We start from the raw sequence: 21,422 nt of genomic DNA, 5'->3' as shown, positions 1-21,422 counted from the left end.
TAACAACTTGCTGCAGTTTCTGGGTTCTGATGCTAACACTCACCCTTCTCACCGGACCTTAATACAACTGGTTAGCAATGCTGCTTTGACTCCATGTAAGTTAATTAATTCCATTAATGAATACTATCTTTCTTCCCTTTTGTGCTCATCCCATGGACAAGCAGTACCGTTATAGTAGGATTTTTGCTTCTGGTCAATTAGAAAATTTTTAATATGAACAACTGTTTCTGTGTCCATGGTGTGTAAGCATGGATGGATGAAAGTCACGCTGTGTTAGATGCTGTATAAAAATGGAGAGGAAAGTCTGTTTTCAAAACACTGTACAATTGAAGTATGAAGCTGTTGACAGTGTGTGGACAGTAAGATTTGCTGCATGGTTTTAGCTTTTGGCTTGTTTGTTTTTAATGAAGAATTCAGCTGAACTGATCTTCAAAAGGCAATGAAGAGTTATTAGAATATTTAGGAACATAGCATATGTACCTGCATGTTTATATCTCTTAAAATATTACTACTTATCACTGTGTAAATTTACCTGCTGTATGGATTGATTCTTTAGCAGTGTCTCAAATATTCCATGTTTTAGCATCATAAGTAGGTAACATAGGGATTGCTTTATTAATACAATGATCATCATGAAGTGTCTTGGAATAAAAGACAGAGGCGCTAATTCATACTGTATTTTATGTATCTCTACCTCTTAGAGGTAGAGGTTTTTTTCCCACATACATCTGTTTGTTCTCAATGTTGTGTCTAAGGGGATTTATTTGAATCTGTTCTAGAGTTTAATTGTGTATTCTTTGGCAGGATCGGAAAAAATCCTTGCGACGGTCAACAAAGAGGAAAAAAAGAACAATTGCAGATGAATCAGCTGAGAATGTTATTGACTGGTGGTCAAAATACTATGCATCCATGCTCAAAATGCAAAAAGTGAGTCACCCAGTAAGCCCTAACTCATAACGTAAAACTAAATGAACCTGATATTATGCTCATACTGAGGAGTTTGTCCATTGTCTTTTCTTCTTCCTTGAAAAGATGAAAGAAATTTTTCCCAGTGAGGGGAAAGCTGAAGACTGTAAGTAAATTATTTGCATTTTTCTATTATTTTGTATTTCTAGAACTTTTCTTCTCTGTTGCTTTACTGCTAACCATTAATGTCTGATAACAGAATTCTGCTGGTATAGGGGATTCTTTCCTCTACAGATGATCAAATAGTGAGTAGGTTGAAACTTCACAGGTAGTGTTGGGTTAAACATGAGTTTTCTGTCATTCCAGTATTATGCTCAAAGACTTAATGTCAAAATTATAATGATAGAAAATGAATATTATCCTAATCTTATACTGCATTTGTAAGGTTCAGAAAAGGAGCTTCTCTCAATTTTGAACCCAATTAAGGATCAATAACAGAGGAACAGATAATGCTGATAGAATCCATGATCGTATTTGTAACTTTAATGGCTGTTAAATTTTAGCTGTTAATTATGTTCAGGGGGAAATTATTTTGCACAGCAGTCCACTTACCACCAATATTTCCCCACTATACCATGTTCCTTAGTACTACATCTACACATTTCTTGAACACTTCCAAGAATGGTGACTCCGCCACCTCCCTGGGCAGCCCCTTCCAGTGATGGAACAACTCTTTCTGAGAAGTTTCTTCTAATGCCCAACCTGAATCTCTGCTGGCTCAACTTGTGGCCATTCCCTCTCATCCTATCACTGTTACCTGCAAGATGAGGCTGACCCCCACCGCACCAAAACCTCTTTCCAGGCAGTTGCAGACAGCAATAAAGTCTCCCCTGAGCCTCCTTTTCTATGAGTGAACAATCCCAGTTCCCTCAGCTGCTCCCCAGAAGATTTGTGCTCCAGACCTTTCACAGCTTCGCTGCCCTTCTCTGAACACACTTCAGGGCCTCAAAGTCCTTCCTGTAGTGAGGGGCCCAAAACTTAACACAGTACTCAAGATGTGTACATATCTGTGTGTATATATGTATACAAATATATCAAACCCAACAGTCTATGGCTTGACAGGTTCCCCCATAGTCAAGCACAGCTCTTAGTCATTATTTTTAACAAAGGTGACTTCTTGAGCAGACTGAGAAGGAAAAGAAATGCTCACAGTTTGCACAGAGCTGTTGTTCAAAGTTAAACTCCAGCAACTTTGCGTGGTATGGCTGACTACACTTTGCCAGTAACTGAGGTGATTTGTTTTTTTTTTATAAAGAAGATGATGAAATTGCTGTGAATTGAGGACACAGCCTGAATGTCTGATGTTATTGTGCTCAAAATTGCAGCTGACAGTATTTCACTGCTGCTAGGAGATGAGGAAGGGATCACTTTCCAGGTGGAACTCCCTTGTCCACAGGGAGGGAATATTTAGATAGAAAACATTCTACAAAGACATAGTTTTCACTTACAATACTTCTGCTTGATAAGTTCATAAGCACCTGTCTGCTGTCAAGGAAGTTGTTGCATGTTGTCTTTTGTCTGATGATTCAAGACCTTGTAAATTCTCTTCTGGTAGTTCTTGTTAATCTATGATAATAAGCATTATACACATAGGATGGCACTGATGCAATATGTACATATATGTGTAGTTCTAAATGTTGAGTAGTAGTGGTATCAGACACACATGAACCATTTTCACCTTGAAAGAGAAGTGAACTCAAAGTCCAGACTTCAGCCCAAGATCTGATCTCAGTGCCATTTTGGGGGGCTCATCCTCTTTTTGTTGGTAAGTCCACTTTCATTGTTTGGAGTCTGGCTCATGGTTAGGCAGATACCTCTTCCCATTTTTCCTACATCTGGGCTTTCCCAAGGTGAGATACACTCTATTTTAGGATACCTTTGAACAGAGAAAGGCTTGGATCTTTTGATATTTGAAGTACTAGTCAGTCTAAATAGCAGCTTCCAGTTTTAAATATGCTTTGAATGTTATATGGAAGATGTTAAGATCTGCAAGAAGTGAGAAAAAATAGCAACAGTGTTCTGTGAGGTGGCCAGCAGGGAAGGAGATGTGTGGGACATCATCATTCTTTGTCCACCAAGCTAATCATGAAGAAAGTCAGCCACAGACAGGATGAACTGCCACCTCTCTGTCCACAGCATGGGGAAAAAGGGGACCTTGTGCTTCATAGTAGAAGGATGAATGGAGAAGTGAAATCTTCAAAATGTATTTTGTGTTCTTGTCTGAAGAACCTGATGTACATTACTGACCAGAAATCCATATGATGTCATGAAATCTCTGCAGGTAAGCAAACTTCAGACTACACTGTGCTGAATGTAGAAGAGGAGCCAAACAAAAAGAAGGATAAGACATTCAAAAAGAAACAGCAAGAAACGACTCCAAACTTAGCAACGCTGCAGGTGAGAAAGAAATAAAACTGTTATTCAGTCTGTCCGAAGCTTAACCCCAGGGACAGAATTTAGCTAAACAAATTTATTTCAGACACTTTGAAATTCATACAACACATACAATAATAGTGTATTACAACCTATTAAGAATGACTTTAAAAAGAATGTAGAAAATATTACTGCAACTGCCAGTGCACCTTCCCTGCTGGGGTGATAATATCCAGCTTGTGTTGGTTGGGTAAGGATAGAAGGAATTCAAATAAAAAGATATAAGTCACTAAGAGATGAGGAGATATGAAAAGGCTGGGAGAGGTTGGATTATATTCTAGCTGAATAAAGGGAAACTTGAAACTGCTGTTTCCATATTTTAGGAGATAGTTAAGCTAACCCCTTTCACACTGAATAATGCTTCATAAACTACAGACAGAGAGTATAGGAGGAAAAGAATGGGTTTTTTTAAACAATTTGATCTTGGTACCTGTCTTAAAGCTCTGTCCCCACAGCACTTCATTGTTGTCTACTTTGCTTTCATGTGATACTTAACAACAGTTAAAAAGTATCAGTACATCAAAGGCACACTGCAGAGAATAGGCAGTGCATCCACACTGTTTTTCCCCTACGTCAGTTCTTATTAAACGTTTATCATGGCTCTTCAAGAGTCATTTCTACCCATTGCATTAATGTGCTGTTTTCAGTCCTTAGGAAAGACTTTGATTGAGGACAATGCTGTTCCTGTTTTAAGTTGGGAATTAACTTTTTTTCCCTCAAGGAGTTTTGCAAAACCGCGGTGTTATTGCAATCCATAGTTTGAGTCAAAATGGATTTTAAATCATCCGGTAATAAAAAAGTTGCTATAAATATATTCACTGCACCACAAAAAAAATAAGCATTCTCCTATTTTCAAAGATTTATGAAGGAGACTTGGAGAGTGAATTTAATAACTTTGAGGATTGGGTGAAAACTTTCCAGCTCTTAAGAGGAAAATCTAATGACGAAGTTCATGCTGACTCTGAAGACAGAATAATAGGAAAATTTAAGGTGAGCTCTCGTGTTAAGTGTGTAATAATTTAGAGACCGTATGTTTTCACACATATTTTGGGTGTATCAGAAATGGAAGAAAGGAGTAGTTGCAGTCTGTTGTAAATAGAATCATCTCTTCTATTGGATCCATAGTCATATTTTTTCTCTTCCAATAGATGAAAGTAACATCCAGGACCACATGTTCACTATTGATTTGAAACAACGGATTACAAAATGTTTTAAATCACAGAAGAGGAAAAGAGACATATTATGTTGTTTGGATTCCACTTAGGCAACTTCCGTTACTACACTGTCAGTCACTTCTCCTTATAGAGAAGTCTGATCCAGAGCACCATTAGGCAATCTGAAAATGCAGTTCAAAGCCTGAATAACATAAGTAGCATTTCAAACACTTTGTATTTGTAATCACTTGAGGGATTGATTAAACTCACTGATACCTTTGTTAGTTAGCAATTCCAATTTCTATTCAGATGATTTACCAGTTGCTTTCAGGCTGTGTGAGCTACTTAGCAGCACAAGTTAATATTGATCTATGGGAGTTGTAACGTGGCTTCAAAAACATATGGCAAGCTGGGTTCCAGTCACACTTCTATGAAACTAACTCACTGAAATTATCATTTTGCAAATATGTAGGCAAGATCAAAATGTTGTATATAGAGTATTAATGTTAAGAAAAGCAGATTTAGAGCATCTGGAGGTCTTTAAATAGTAAAATAGAGAACTCAGAGCATGCATGTATTTCCTGCAGTCATCTAGATAAGATGTGCACCATGTTATTGAGGAAAAGTGTTCTAATAGATGATGTTCAGCACACTGAATCCTGTGTTGCCTTGGAGTGGTTCCACAAGACATGTTGTGTGCATGTATGTGATGCATGAATGATGTTTTGCTTGCACATGAAGGTTTCTTTCTGCATTGCACTTATTTTGAGGATAAATAAGGACAGTGCATTACCTGTATTACCAGGGCTCTTTCTGCATATACCCCAGTCCTGAGGATGGCAGCTTGCTGGAAGGAGGGCAGCCCCACATCCTGCAAGGGATACCACCAAACCACTCCGTCAATGTCCTTATCAGGGTGTATATTGTGGCAGTAAGTAGATAACTGCTCTTTTAACCCAGAAATAACTGGGATGCTGCTTTTCAACTTGGTTTAGCTCCAGTGTTTTGCACTGAAGCTTCTGAAAGTCCTCATCCATGTGGTAGTTTTTTATCGATATTTCAGACATTTCATGCTGTAGAAAGGAGTGTTCAGAACAGGAAACTTTCCACATTCATCATGATGAATCACAAGACAGAAGAATCACTTTACTTGTTACAGCTGAAATGGGTAGGGGTAAAAATAACATAATGGACAACCTCTTCTAGGCACATTATGCGAATTTGGTAAGTCTCAGTCAGTAGAGTTGTGTCAAAATCACACAAATGTAAGTACAGCCTTCTCAGTGAGTGGAAAAAGAACATTTTGTAGTATCTGTGTGTTGGGTGTAGTCAGAGTGAAAGATATTATGGAAGAAGTATGGGACAGAGAAAGAGGTAAAAATATAGAGGACTGGATAATAAGGGAGTGCAGAGTGAGAAATGAAACAGAAGGAGTTGGTATTTAAGAACTGCAGGTGAGCAAGGAAAGAAAGAATGCCATACAAGACAATGACAAAACTTAAGAGTAGGAAGTGATTGCAATATTTCCTTGATATAAAGAGCACTTGTATTGCATTGCCCAAGGATCTCGTCCATTCTTTTGTGGAAACCTTTCTTGCACTATTGCAGCCAGCTTCTTCCTCAGCACTGACTCTCCTGCCCATTTCTTTACCCGTCTTAGCAGTGGTTGGATGATAGTTCCATCTGCTCCATCTTTGGAAATCCTTTCATCCAAATTGTCTTTTCCAAACAACTTGCAATGCTAAGTGCCAATTTTTTTTATTATTCAAGTAAGGCTCCTAAATCCCAGAGCACGTGGGAACCAGGCAGGGAACCCACAGAGTTGCACTGTGACCATACATTTAGACAAGCTTCCTGATGATGTAGTCTTTCTTCCTAACAGGCATTTAACCTCAGCCCAGCTGATCCAGATGGCAAGTCGGATCCCTATATTGTTCTGAGACTAGGCAACACAGAAATTAAAGACCGAGAAAACTACATTCCCAAGCAGCTGAACCCAGTGTTTGGAAGGTCAGTGAAGGCTTCTTTTCGTTTTCATTGGAAACTTCTTTTTTGTCCCTTGTCTTGCTGTTAGCATTGCAAAGTGTTTGTTGTATGCTGATGTTGGCCTGTTCAGATGTTTTATAATTCTACTGATTAAAATGTTGAAAATTTATGTCACCCTGTATAATTACAAATTATTTCATTTTCATAACAATCAATTCATCATGAAATGCAATCTGTGAAAGGTTTCTTGAAATGCACGAGAGGAAGTGAAGCAACAAATAATCTTGTCTCAGCAAATTAATACAAAGTTTAGTGGAAAATAAATATGCACAGAAAAGTGTGTTTCCATCTCAGACTGAACAGAATGCTAAATAAATGTCATCTTTAAAGGAGAAGTTTTAACATGCCCCAGTCTTCAGAATGGGGGTTCAGACTCTCAGAAAACAACAAATTGGTATTATCAAGGTGTTATACTTATTTAATGTTAATTCCAATAGCCATCATTTTATTAAAAGAATGTAAGCTTTCTTGTTTTAAAGTGAATTAAAATGTTTTGAGTTGGGATGGAGGTGATCTAGAAGAACATTCAGACAGAGAAACTGTACTCCATTGGACTGAGAGCTCATTAGGTGCACTAGGGTCCTGTCTACAACAGCAGAGACTTGAAATAAAAAGGGAAAGAAGACAAGAGCGATCCCCCCATAGTACACCATCTCAGTTTTTGTGACTGAAGCCCTTCTTTAGTAGAAGTAGCAACTGAGCCTTTATTGCGCTAAACCATGAAGATTATAGATGCATATGGATAGAAGGGAAATCACTGCTGTATTTGGTTTGGATAAGAACTGGCTAATTCACTTGAACAATACTTGCTGCTGCTATGAAAAGCAATAGTGGAGTGACTGCCCAGCAAGTGTTCCACAGCAGTAGTATCAGTCATGGTAATCAACTTTCACCATCGTTAACAGCTATGATCAGCATGGCACCACCAATCACACAGCAACCCCAGAGCTTTCCTAAACTTCCCTTCCAAAATTGCTCTGCTGTTGCTACAGATTAGACTTTGATCACTTTGAGAAGGAGGAGAAAATTTGTCCTATAGGAGACAGCAATCAGTTTTTTTTTCAGAGGAATCTGGAACCAGTGATGTGCTGATGAGGATATCCTGTCTTCCACCAATTTATCAAACCCCTCTTAAGTATACTCCCAGCTTCCCAAAACATCTCATGACAATTGTTCTTAACCCCTAAAATTTGCACTCAATAAAAAGAGACTTCTCGTTTTTATTTTTTTTTCCTTGTTTTTAATTGTTGTAAGCTTTTACCTGATCATTTTGATGGCTGCCCCCAAATCAATATCAGTATTCCATATTTAATCCAGCAGATCTGAAATAAAAAACACTCATGTGCTCTTTAAGAGCCTTCTGAAGATTCTGAAAAGTGCATAGAAACTCTCACATATGCAATTTCTTTAGCCTCATAATTTCTACGTGTTCACCTACGATAGATTAAGGAAAAATCTTTGCAACAGTTCCACTATGTGTCATTGTTCTGTCTACCATAGGCGAGAACAGTCTTAGAACAGCACAGGAAGTGGTGGGTGAGTAGAAGAAAAGAACTATTTTGCACTGTATGCTTCCAGTATATGCAGACGTTTCATTAAAACAAAAAATACAAGCAAAACAAACAAACAAAAAAAACAATTGTATACTAGAAGAGAAAATTTGCAAGCTGAGCAAACTACCCACACATTATTCACATTATATTCATTAAGTTACTTTTTCAGGTACCAAAACTGATTTGACTTCATGTTCTTCCCAAATTTTGCCATAGGTCATTTGAAATCCAGGCTACGTTTCCCAAGGATTCCCTGCTTACAGTTCTGATCTATGACCATGACTTTGTGGGAACCGATGATTTGATTGGAGAAACTAAAATTGATTTGGAAAATCGTTTCTACAGCAGGCATAGAGCTACCTGTGGGTTGCAAAGTCAATATGAAATGTAAGTACCTCTTCAGACAGCCACAGAGAGCAGCATGTGGTGAATGAATGTTTTGAAGGAGAAATTCCAGATGTGACCAAAAATTAAAACTTCTCCAGGACACATGTCACAGGAGGTATTTTAATTAAATTTCACCACAGAGCATAGCAGTAGCTCTGGGTATCTGTCAACCTACAACACTGTTTGTTCACTGAGTGCTTTAGACAATAAACAGCTTCTGTATAGCATACCTGCTTGATAAATTGGACAGGCATATAGGGCCACTGTAGTGGAAACGACTCACAAAACAGTGACAGTGAGCTCCTGATCCCAATCACATGGCTGGACTCTCAAGGTTGTTGTGCACAGAAATTAATCAGTATGGACAATACCAAACTAAAAGAACCCTGTTGCCCTGGGGTGGGGCATTTGCCTAAGATATGAGGATTTGGGGGTTCTTGTTCTATGATGGTTTCCCTATTTTATCTACAAAAGGTAGAAAACATAAAAAAGAGATCCAGTAGCATGGACCAAAACCCAAGCCCTCGATAGCTCTAGTATGAAGTATTTCCTTATGTCCTTGTTCCAGGTCCCAGGCAATCTCAGCTTCCCCTTTTGTACAAGGGAGCAACAGAATGCATCTTCTTTAAATGTTATCCTGGAGATAGAATATGTAGATTTGAATCCTTCAGGTAGAACAGGGGAGAATTTCTAGCCCTTCTCTTCTCTTGGCTGCCCGTTTTGATGAGGGAAAATCTCAGCCATTTCTCTCTGTTCTGTTCTCTCCTTGCAGAGAAGGGTACAACGCATGGCGAGATGCAACCAAGCCAAGTGAGATCCTCACTAAGCTGTGTAAGGACAACAGAATAAATGGGCCTTTCATGCGGCCAGGGGAGATACAAGTAGGAACAAAAGTCTTCAAGGGACAGACAGTCTTCACTGAAGATGAGAATGGTAACAAAGTAGTTCATCATTCTTTGACTAATTACAGTAATAGCTATAGCTGGGACCTTCTTGTGCTATGTATTCTATGTACTAACCTTAGAGTTAGGAAAAGAGAAGTGAGGATGGAAACAAGGTGGAACCAAAGGAGGTAGTCTTGAAGATAGTCGAGAATGTACTCCTCACTTCTTTGTGTATTCATTTTAGAGCAAATTCCTTCTGGCATCAGAAAAAATAGCTCACTCCTCCAGTGGAATGCTGTTCATGCAGCGCTGTCAGAGAAGTGTTGGTCCATTTTCAGTTTGTTGGCCTGAGAGAGTTTCCAATAATGCTGCTTGTTTTCCTCACTGGTAAATGAGCAAATGTGACTCCCTGATCTAGATCAAATCTGATTCAGTAAAATGAGATTCAGAACAATCAGTGAAAAACAAAATGATGAAAACTAAAAGAAAGGAAATACAGAACCAGATGGTGAAGTCCATCTCCTGAAAAGCATTTGCACACAATTTTTTCATGATACTGTAAAGAAATAGTTTACAGCACACAGTTTTTTATACACTCTTTAACTGAACTGCTGTGCTGACAGGGCCATCTGGGTCCTTATTTCCAGCTGAGTCCTTCTGTTGTTCATCATTTGGGTTTATAAAACTAAAAAAGGTCAGAATTTGAGATTTAGAGAAGTACTGAAAAGGGGAAGCAATAACATTTCTACTTTGCAGGTGGAGAAAGCAATACTTGATGGACTTACATCCAGATTTAAATAGTAAGAGAAAGAGTAATTTAATTTTCTCTAGAAGAAGTATGTAAGTTAGACATCTACTCCAAGGTAGTCTAGGGCTGCTTGTAGCCAGTAAGAACAAACAGCATCTTCAGAAGATGCGAGAACAGTCTTTAGAAAGGTGCCAATGACAGACAGAAAGGGTTATCAAGGAATAATCTGTCTCAATAGCTGACTGAGCCCTGATTGAGTAGCAGATGCTAAAAACCTTGCCTTTAGCTGAATAAAATTAGATGAAACATATCACATCTTATATACATGCTCCTGCAATAAAGGGAATCAAGACTCAGAACCAGAGAGGTATCCTTCCTTTCTGTGCTGTTAGAAAGGGTTCAGTACTGTTTCAGTTCACATCAAATCATTTGTAACCTACCAGCAACTCTGAAATAGCAGCACTGTTGGGAAAGCGAGACATCCTGCTTTAAATCTCCAGTGGAACTCACCCAAAAAGGGAGAAAAGAGAGGCTCAAGGGCTCAGAAGGCTTACTCTCCTTTTCAATAACTACCTCACCTGCACTATTAAGACTGTTCCTTCTTTGAATTACCCTCCTCCAGGCTGAGGAGGCTGGCAAAGCTGAGCTGCTTAGAAGATGAGTCCTTGCCCATGGCCTTCAACCCTCACATTGCTGCTCTTTCCTTGAGGTGTGATTTGGTTCTTCAGGGGAATCTTTGCTGTTGCCATCAAAATGCAAACCAAAGTTATAGGTATAAATTTCTGGTGAAATTATTTGCTGTATGGATAGAAAAACTGTTGCCTAAGTTCTACTGCTCTATTTACCACAGTGAGTACACTCATTTACGAGAATTAATTGTTCTTTAAGACTCTCCTTTACTGAGGTAAATAAAATCTTCCTTTTAATTTAATCAGTTTTTTAATGACTGTCTTTAATATTTAATGGAACATATTACACAGGGGTTTGGCATGCTAATTTGGCTCTGGTTGTTCTTTTTGTTTTACCTTTCCTGTAGAGGAGCCAGTTGAATCGTATGAACATCTTTCCTTAAAGGTTTTACGTTCTTGGGAAGAAATCCCTGAAGTTGGATACAAACTCGTCCCAGAGCATATTGAGACTCGGCCTCTCTACCATAAGGATAAACCAGGCATGGAACAGGTAGAGCAGCTCAGGGATGGTGGGGTGGTGGTAGACCCAGGAGAAGTTTTCCTTTCCTTGAGGTACTGTGACTTCAGATTTATCTGCAAACTTGCAGAGACAGCATTCAGGTGTTGTACCATAGATGAGAATTCGTAAGCATCAACCTAAAAATTGTTACACATCTGTAGACAGTGAGTTACCTAAATTTGCAGTAGCCACACAAGGTATAATTGTAGAACTTACTTACTTTAAATTTAGCTTTAGTTTGTTAATCTAACACAAGCACTGTTTGTGTTTGGGATTTGCTTCTTTTTTAATTTTCATTATGTACTATTTTTGTATTTTGGATTTTACCTTGAAGCTACCAATGTACTTACACCAACCTACTGAGAGGTGGCTAGAATATGTGTATGAAAAAATACATTGTGTAGGTAGCTTATGGATGAGACTGTTACAGAGTAATGAACTGGTTGGTACCCAGGGAGGGAGCAGTGGTTTTATAAGACAGAACTACACTAAAAACCTTCAAAAGCCTTAATAAATAGAGAAATGTTTTTGTTTTCTTCAAGGGTCGTTTACAGATGTGGGTTGACATGTTTCCAAAACACATGCCTCTGCCAGGACCCCCAGTGGACATTTCACCAAGAAAACCCAAAGGGTAATTAGTCTATGCTTTCCTCTAAACATGGTGCCATAAGTCTTCAGAGACTGAGTCTTAAGTGTCTGGAAAGTACCAGTAAAAGAACTAACATAACAGATTTCTGTGGTCCTGAAAAAGGTTTTTGTTGATTCACATAACTGAAGTCAAAGAAGTATACTTAATTTTGTCTCTTCAATTAAACAAGCCAAAGAATTGCTGGTGATTTTTACATCCAAGGCTACCACACCACTTCTAGAAAGGCATCCCTCCTTCATATAGAAATTTCAGGTGCCTGGAGGCTGTAATTCTGTTATTATCTTCCATTTGTAAAGCTGAAAGAAGTAATTCTGTTTTCAGCACTTCCTCTAGTTATGTAATGTGCTCAGCAACCGAGTGACATCGTTAATGTGACGCAGTGCTGTACCTATTGGATTTTCAGTACTCGGTTCAAAGAGATGATCAAGAAATGCATAAAGCTGCAGCAGAGAGAAATGGAACAGCAGTTTCTCAAATTTCAGATGGACTCTACTGCTTAATGTTCAGTATTACACATAGCTCTTCAAGCTTGTTTAATGCTTGTAAGTGGAAAATAAAAAAATGACCAGCAGAGTTCTCAGGTCACCCTATGTCACTTTTATTCTATACAAATATAGCAAAGCCTTCCTTGGGAATTTTCTGTCTGAAGCAGCTGCAAATACTACTCATGCTTCATTTATGTTTGAACAAGGAGCAATTTAATAAAGACTTACTTATTTTCCTTTCTTTTTATAAAAGCTAATATTTGACCAAAATGAGAATATCTGTAACAATTAGTTTCTTCAGACCAGAACTTTCTGTAATTCTCCTTAACAAGAGGTTTTTTCCAAGGATAAAGAGATTTGAAACAAATAATACATATGAAAGCAGACTGCTGCTGCCTTTTCTGTAGTGTATGAGAGCTGTAGGAAAATACTGTCAAGCCATTAACTGTTAGAAAAAAAGTTATCATGCAAACATGAGTTATACCTTTTGCCTAGATCTGTCTTTTTGCTGCAGCAAAGGCTCCACAGGCTCTCAACCATTTGTGAAAACATTCCACATTAGTGACCACAGAAGCACAGAATCATACAATTATTAAGGTTGGAAAAGATCTCTAAGATCTCATCTAGTCCAACCATCAACCCATCCCTACCATGCTCAGTGAACCATGTCCCTCAGTGCCACATCTCCATGGTTCTTGAACACCACCAGGGACAGTGACTCTGCAAAGTTTCTCATCTGAGACTGAGTTCATTTCCAAGGCAGCATAACATAATAAAGAAAAATCATCTGTTGGTGTTCCCAAACAAACAGACTTTTATTATTATTATTCTACAGCCCATGAAGATAAGCATACTCAAATTTCTGAGCACGGTTTGTTGTTTTTTTTTTTATTTCACCTGCAGTATTTGAATTTCAGTTCAAACTTTTAGAGCTTTGTATGGCTGCCAGAAATGATTGCATATAGGGAATGGAAAGGATGGGAAAGATTTCTTTTTGCTGTTGCTTATGAAGATGATGATTGGGCTTACTTAAGTGAAAATATGTCTGAACAGCACTTTTTCCCATTAAGTTCACTGAATTGCACCAAATATAATCATTTTGGCCATTTTTCTGAAACGCACCTCTTATGGTTTTTATTACAAGCTGCTTTATCTAGTTTTTATTACAAGCTGCTTATAGTCTTGATGGCTGACTTGATGATGTCATTCAGGTCAATTTCACCTGTTTCACTGCAGCAGTTTTGTAAAGAAAACCACGAAGGAATGTGCACATAAAAAGCAAGGAACTTTCTATCCATCCAAAGTTGGCTGTGATTCTGCTGTCATTCTGCATGCTTCACTCAGAGGGTGGTGACACACTGGAACAGGTTGCCCAGAGAGGTTGTGAGTGCCCCATTCCTGAAGGCATTCAAGGCCAGGCTGGATGTGGCTCTGGGCAGCCTGGTCTGGTGGTAGGTGACTCTACCCATGACAAGGGGTTGAAACTAGGTGATCATTGTGGTCCTTTTCAAACCAGGCCGTTCAATGATTCTATGATCCGTATTCTATCATCTGACTCTCCTGTAAACAGAAGGGACCCGAGGCTGGTGCTATTTTAAGAGATTTTCCACAAATGCAACATTTCTCACTTTATAAAAGCATGATTTGGTAGAGGCCTACATTATTGTCCAACCAGTGGTCACACAATGATCATGGATATTTGGATGTTGTACTGAGGGACATGGTTTAGTGGGAGCTATTGGTAATAGGTGAACAGTTGGACTGGATGATCTTTTAGGTCTTTTCCAACCTTGGTGATTCTATGATTCTATGATCTTAGTTATGCAAAATGTTTCTTTTCCTTTTCAGCTATGAACTGAGGGTAATCATTTGGAATACAGAAGATGTAATTCTGGAAGATGAAAATATCTTTACAGGGCAAAAATCAAGCGATATCTATGTAAAGGGGTAAGTTCTTTAGAACCTGTCTTCAAAAGGGCAAATAATAATAATAATTTTTGATTCAAAGATCAGTCACAAAAATTGTCTTGTGGGGCTATCTGATGAGCTATTTCTTTAATCTTGGTACTTTGCTTCCAAATTCCAAGTTCAGAGAAGTAGCAGAGAAGTAGCTCTGAGAACATAACAATCAGTGCAAGCTAAAAACCAAGGAAATAAATGGTCACCCAGCCTTTGTACTGAGCTGAGATAGTATGACATTGCTATCACTGCCAGAGCTGTCTGCTTTTGTGCCTTACTGACAAAGATACGTATCTCATTATGCTCAGAGAGTGCACTTAGCGCTGAATATGTCACCAGGCAAGGATTTGCCCTAGAGCAGTGTGGTGCTTGGGATTGTTACAGTTTTCCACATTTCTTCTTGAACTAACAGGGCTTGCAGGGAAAATGCTGCTCTTTGGGTGCAGCACAAAAATGTTACAATTACCACAGTGATCATTCCCCTGTACTGAGCTCTTGTGAGAATGCACTTCAAGTGCTGTGTTCAGTTTTGGGCCCCTCACTACAAGACTTTGAGGCTCTGGAGTGTGTCCACATACCCTCAGACTGAAACAGCAAACAATATAGACTCTAATACTGTACACTTAAATCAGTCTTGGGACGCTGACACAGAATCTGTTAGGATGACACATGAATATGTGATGATCAGCAATGAATAAAGGAATGATGCTGTTTTTGCCTGTCCAAAACAAGCCAGCAACAAATTGCCAAAAGGAATTTTAGAGTTTGATCTAAATAAAATGTATCTTTTCAGTCTTAACTTTTGGCCATTGGTGCAGCCCGTGGAACAGCTTGGAGATAGCTGTAGTTCCTGAGCTAGGGCTCTTACTGTGCGTCATAGTCCTGGACAGTGTGTTACTTCCTGTTGATTAGGGAAGATTTAGTAAATTATCACACATTTTACCAAATGAAAACAATGGCAATTCAGGCTCCCCTAGTGATGTCAGTGTAATCCTCTATGTGCTTCCATAGGTGGATAAAGGGCCTGGAAGAGGACAAACAGGAGACAGACGTTCATTACAACTCCTTGACGGGAGAGGGCAACTTCAACTGGCGCTTTGTGTTCCCATTCCACTATCTCCCAGCAGAGAAACAAATGGTCGTTAGTAAAAGAGAAAACATATTTTCCTTGGAAAAGACAGAGCGCAAGATACCTGCTGAGCTTGTGCTTCAGGTGTGGGACTTTGAAAGGCTCTCTTCAGATGATTTCCTGGGTAAGTATGCAGTGAAACTATCTGAATTCCACCTGAGTTCACCCTATACCTGTATTGTACAAAGGTACGTACAAGGAGGTGCCTAAGACCATATTATTTCGTATCTTTCTCCAAGGCACCAAATTAGCACCTTATCCATTTCTTGTAGAGCAAATGATTAGGAACTCTGATGAAGCAATGTAGAGGCAATATAACCAAATCACTGTTAGTACAGAATGTTCCTCGCTTCTCTGGAGACTGGGGCCAAGATGCTGCATTGCTCCATGTATCTTCCATTTGAATGCATTTGTATATTTCCATCTCCAAGTGCTACATCATCCCCTCTCCCTCCAGGCACTCTTGAACTGAACCTGAATGGGTTCCCTCGGGCAGCAAAGACAGCCAAGAGCTGTGATGTAGGCATGGTTGTGGCAGCATGTGAAGAAAACAAGATCTCCATCTTTCAGCAGAAGCGTGTAAGAGGCTGGTGGCCTTTCATCAAAGCTGGGGAGCTCACGGTAGGTAGCTCAATGCCCATGTACAGCTCTTCTCTGAAGGTGCTATGCTCTGCTGAGATCCTGACAGAGACATAATGACAGAGATACTAATTAAGAACATGCGATCTGAAGAACAACCATCACTGCCAATGCACATCATCTCCTCATGTGCTTCAATAGTTTTGTTCAGATAATGCCAGTGCAAACAGAACACTGTATTTTTAGTTTGCCTTCCTCCACTGCTCATCTCCCAGCACACCTGATGGGTAGAGAATAAAATCAGATGTTTCTGTGAGTGCAAGGGCAAAATATATTACTCATAGTTAGGAAGCTCTAACCTCCATAGCATAAGTTACAGTTGCTTCTAAGAATACAACTAACTCAAATTATATTTCATAGAACTGCAGAATCTTAGAATTGTTTGAGTTGGAAGTGACCCTTAAAGGTCTTCTCATCCAAATGTCCCACAATGAGAAGGGATATCTACAGCTCGATCAGGTTGCTCACCTTTCTGCTGTGAGGTGTAGTAGGTATGATATTTTATTAGTGCTGGTTTGTTGTGGGTTACTCAACAAATTTGAATGGTTTGTCTCAATAAAAACAAGCAATAGAACACCAGTTATATTCCCTCGTGGCTTTTCTGAATTGTGGAAATTAATAGTAAATTGGTGCTGAGCAAAGCTACCCTTTTGTTGTAGCTCTAAGTATCATCTTCTGACCACACACAAAGAAAACTGATTTTCATTCCAGCTGCTGGAATCTTCTAATCTTTCTATCACCTGTGCAAAGCTCTAGGACTGCATGACATTTTCTGCACACAGATCTCATTTCTAGATATCTTATTTATGTGACGTGTGGCCTCAATCACTTAATCACTCATGACTTACATTTCTCCCCATTGCTGGACTGCATCTTGTCAACCCTAGCCACTCATTTTCTAGCAGAGTCATTTAGCTCCAAAGGGACATGTGATATATGGTGTGAATAGAAAAGACTCTGGGGAGACCAGATAGAGGTCTATCAATGTCTAAAGGGGGGATTTAAGAAATAAAGGGACTGATTCTCTAGCAGAGACTGTTGTGGTAACAAAAGGAAAAATGGCTTCAGACTAAGGGAGGAAAGATTTAGACTGGATATAAGGAAAAAGTTTTTTACAAGAAGTGTGGTGCAGCGCAGGAACATGTCCAGAGATGTGTTGGATGCTCCACGCCTGAAGACATTCAAGGCAAGGCTGGATGGGACTCTGAGCACCCTGATCTAGCTGTAAGTGTCCCTGTTCATTGCAGGGGAGTTGGACTAGATGACCCTTAAAGGTCCCTTCCAACTCAAACAATTCTGTGATTCTATGACAAATTTTGCAACAAGTCTTCTTGGATGAATTACGTTATAATTTAGAAAGCATAAAAGGTATTTATGGGTCTGGGAGAAAGCATCCTACCTCCCTTCCCTCATGGTCCATCGGGGATTTTGTGCCTGACTTTTCCTTTGTGGTTTTTTTCTTTAAATGCAAAGACTTTCTCTTATTTTCTTTAATCAATTTCCTTCATCCTCATCTGATTCTATAATTTCTCCACAAGACAATTCCTGCTGAGATTTAATTATAATTACCCAGTAATGGATGCTTATGTATGATCTCCCCAATGCAGGGTAAAGTGGAAGCTGAGTTTCACTTAGTGACAGCAGAAGAAGCTGAGAAGAATCCAGTAGGCAAAGCACGAAAGGAGCCGGAGCCCTTGGAAAAACCCAAGTGAGTGGTAGCAGACTTGTTAAACAGCTGTGCAGGGGCATTCAGCAGGACTGGGAATGAGCAGCTCTCCTTGCTCTACTCTTTCCCACTATAACCTTGAGCAAGCCATTTGCTGGCTGCTGGTGGTTTGAACTTGCAATACGTTCCAGGTAAACTGAATTGTCTTCCTCTGGAAGCCAAGATCAATCACATTGCTGCCTATTTGTCCTCAGCTACAGTTCACACACAGGGGATTTGCATGTAGGAAAAAAACCCTCTATCATGCCTCAAGTACTTTATTCTATAATAATGAGGAAGTAGATGTTACATATCCTGCTATTAAAGCTTCTAAAAATCAATATCAAATTGTAAAGGTAATCATTGCAAATCCTGTTTATTTTTTGTTTATTTGATATACATCGGGAAACATTAAAAATGAGAAAATGGCATAAGGGTGTATTTGCCAATAGCCATATAAAGTATAGCATCAGAGACTCAGTGAGAATGAGCTTTGGGAAGTCTTTAATCAGTCATTTCATACAGTATCTTTCTTTACCCAAAGGCAGAAAGGGTGGACAAAGATTAAATGTCTGGAGATTAAAACAAATGAGAAATAAGGTGCATGATTATTAGTAGTGGGTGTGATTTCCTACTGCCAAAACCACAATAGGGTTGTCCATCTCTCTATCTCTGCCAGAGGATGCTTTTCATGTAAATGCTCTCTGTTACAACACATGCTGCTATAACTGGTACCAAATTCTGTTGTCTCTGTTGCACAGAAAACAAATTAAACAAGCCTGTCTGGTTTTTTTTCCCCTTAAAGGTTATGAAAAGCCTCCTAGTTGGAACATGTGAAATAATGACTCTATTGCATACGCTTTTTTGCAATTCCTTTTAATATTTATTTCCTGGCCATTTCCACTCTCACTATAAAACAGTCTTCAATTAAAATATATTCAGTTGGCCCTTGAGATTTCCTGAGTTTATGTCAGATTTACATTCTGAATATTGAACATTCCAGATGACTAAGTTACTGTTTAAATTCCGTAAGCAGCTTTCTGATGTAAAATATGTCCATTACTTTTTGTAACCCTCAGTCTTAATTTTATTCCTCTTACTGCTTTACCATCTGCACTATTATAGTGGCATTTGATAACATGGAAAACTTGCACCCAATTTTGCTACTGTTAGTGCTGTTCAGCGCTACTGAATTTTGCAGGTCATCCCATCACTCACTGCTGATAGATGTTGGCTCAGCTCATTGCATGGGTAAGGCTGCTGAAGTCAGAGGTGTAATGACCTCCCAAGTAATGCGACATGCCAGAGTAAAGATTACAGCAATATATTTCCCCGGCTATGCAGCCAGCTGAAGAAAGTGGTTATAGAGCAGAATGTGACATGGGACAACATTTGGAAGAAACTCATGATTGCGGAGTGTGGATATGCCCCACCATAAGGTGTACAACCTACCTCGATTCTGGGCTTCCTCTCAACTTGTTTTCAGGAGGACTGTTTTAAAACTCCTGACAACATGCAATTTGGGGCAGGATGCTAGACCTGAGCTGACTGCCTGTTATGGCACTGTGACTATCACTACACAGTCAGACTTTTTGTAGTGACTCGTTACTCCTTTTGCAATGCTAAATTCTTTGCAACAAATAGAGAGCTTTCATACTCAAGTTTAAGATGCTTGCATTTCTTCTTTAGGATTTCTCACAATCTTTTCTTTAATTCTGAACCCAATATCTTGCCCTAAATTGGAGAAGATAGGAAATTTGAATGGTAATTTCATTCTTAGAAGTGTAGAACTTGAACCTGGGAATGAATGACCTGAGAGTACATGAAAATCATAGCAGTTCTCTCTGAACCCTTTAGTGGACTCCCAGGAGCTAAAGGTCTTTTTTTTAAGAGTTAAGTATATATTTTGTAATGGTGTAGCTTTGAAAATAACTGGATCTGCCTTTACAAAACCTTTTATTTCAATTTTTCTTTCTTCTTCCTTAGCCGACCAGACACATCCTTCTCTTGGTTTGTCAATCCTTTCAAGTGTTTGTACCACCTTATCTGGAGAAATTACAAGAAGTACATCATCATTGGCATAATTCTGCTTATTCTCGTCGTCTTCTTGGTGCTCTTCATCTACACATTGCCGGGTGCAATCAGTCGTAGGCTAGTTGTAGGTGGAGCATAGGATTACAGCTCTCACGGTAACCAACTGTATACAAATGCTTCAGTTAAAAATAAAAGCAGGCAGAGTTAATGAACCTGAAATACATCTCGCTCCCTTAAACAGAAAGCATAACTACTCCTCTGAGAAACTGGAACTATCTTAGAATATGTTCACATCTTACTTCTTTGGCTGCTTGTTCAGTCTCTGCCTTACTAAACATCACCATTAACATCCTGCTGTAGCTTCAGTGCCAATGAAAACTTCGTTCTGAACCAAAAAATGAGTTTAGAAGTGAAATCTTTAATGTTATACAGAAGTTGATTTGTCAATTGTATGTTATTTACAGAAAAAAAAAAAGATTAAATATTGAGAGAAAAATCTGTGCTCAAATAAATGTACAGTTCAGTTGTTGCGTAGTTTTGCGATTAATTATTTGGAGTGGTTTTCAGTGATTTTACAAAGGTATGCCTATTTTGAGCTAATAGGTTTATTAATAAATCAGAAGTTCAATTTGCTCACTTGGTGTTCTAAGCAGAATTCAATCTGCATCCCTCAAGAGGAGTGCTGTGCTCTATAAACACATCTCACAGTTATAAATGTGCTAAGTGACAGTGATGGGAGTAAGCAGAAGAAGAGATGGAAAGAACTTTTTTCAGCTGCAGTCTGAAAGTGCTGAAGATTGCTGGAGGGAAAGGACCAGAAGATGAAGACTCTACTGCAGGCACTGCAGTAGCGAATGATCCTTGCAGTGGAGAAGGAAGGAGAGTCTTGATGTTGGAACAGAGAGAATGGGGAATGGAAAAGGAAAAGGATGCAGACTGGAACAAGTAATGGAGGATCTGAGAAAACAAGGAGTAAAACCTTACAGAACAGTCAATATGAAAATCTGCATCCAATTAAAAAATAAGGAAGATACTGCAGCTGCGATGCGTGAGTTGTCATGCCTGATAACTTAATGATCCCACATGGCCTCAGCATGGGAGAACATGAAGTACACATAAAAACCTCCTCCAGCCTCACCTGTAGTTGCATGTGCAGACAACTTTTGAGAAAATACCTTTCATCATACTCCACTTGTACAAACAAAGTGTGAGTGCTTTGGAAAGGCTTCACCATTAGCAAATTTTAAAGTATCAAAAGGCAAGAAAAAGATACCATAGAAATGTTAATCATTCTGCCAAACTTAGGGTATGAGAATAAAAATGTAAGCATCAGCATCCTTATCAGAAGCCAATTCTATGTGAAGCTTATGTGCTTTATTTGCACTTGGCCTGGTTTAAAGCTGTGAAAAAAGCCATTGCACTCCCATCTGGCCAACACCACAGGTATTTGTGTTACCTGGAGA

At 39.0% G+C, this 21,422-nt stretch overlaps 1 protein-coding gene across 3 annotated transcripts in view; it reads left to right on the top strand.

The window, feature by feature from the left end:
- The window catches only part of FER1L6 (fer-1 like family member 6), a 73,870-nt gene extending 52,878 nt beyond the window's left edge, over nucleotides 1-20,992 (top strand). For 2 of the 3 annotated variants that reach the window (XM_015856288.3, XM_015856287.3), the window contains exons 27-41: nucleotides 805-927; nucleotides 1,033-1,072; nucleotides 3,248-3,363; nucleotides 4,258-4,389; nucleotides 5,359-5,484; nucleotides 6,436-6,563; nucleotides 8,369-8,539; nucleotides 9,312-9,472; nucleotides 11,208-11,350; nucleotides 11,902-11,990; nucleotides 14,342-14,440; nucleotides 15,464-15,705; nucleotides 16,039-16,202; nucleotides 17,828-17,928; nucleotides 19,912-20,992. In XM_015856288.3, the coding sequence (XP_015711774.2) occupies nucleotides 805-927; nucleotides 1,033-1,072; nucleotides 3,248-3,363; nucleotides 4,258-4,389; nucleotides 5,359-5,484; nucleotides 6,436-6,563; nucleotides 8,369-8,539; nucleotides 9,312-9,472; nucleotides 11,208-11,350; nucleotides 11,902-11,990; nucleotides 14,342-14,440; nucleotides 15,464-15,705; nucleotides 16,039-16,202; nucleotides 17,828-17,928; nucleotides 19,912-20,098 (2,022 nt within the window). In that variant the 3' untranslated portion in view covers nucleotides 20,099-20,992. Of the gene's footprint in view, nucleotides 1-804; nucleotides 928-1,032; nucleotides 1,073-3,247; nucleotides 3,364-4,257; nucleotides 4,390-5,358; nucleotides 5,485-6,435; nucleotides 6,564-8,368; nucleotides 8,540-9,311; nucleotides 9,473-11,207; nucleotides 11,351-11,901; nucleotides 11,991-14,341; nucleotides 14,441-15,463; nucleotides 15,706-16,038; nucleotides 16,203-17,827; nucleotides 17,929-19,911 lie in introns of those variants that run through there. The other variant, XR_014943297.1, reaches the window with a different exon arrangement.
- Nucleotides 20,993-21,422: the final 430 nt, after the last annotated feature.

The sequence above is a fragment of the Coturnix japonica genome, chromosome 2 (genome assembly GCF_054131305.1).
Source record: "Coturnix japonica strain WE chromosome 2, WE-NBRP24, whole genome shotgun sequence".
In the NCBI taxonomy this organism is placed as follows: domain Eukaryota; kingdom Metazoa; phylum Chordata; class Aves; order Galliformes; family Phasianidae; genus Coturnix; species Coturnix japonica.
Note: the sequence above shows the minus strand (reverse complement) of the source record. Positions and strands in the feature narration are given on the sequence as shown.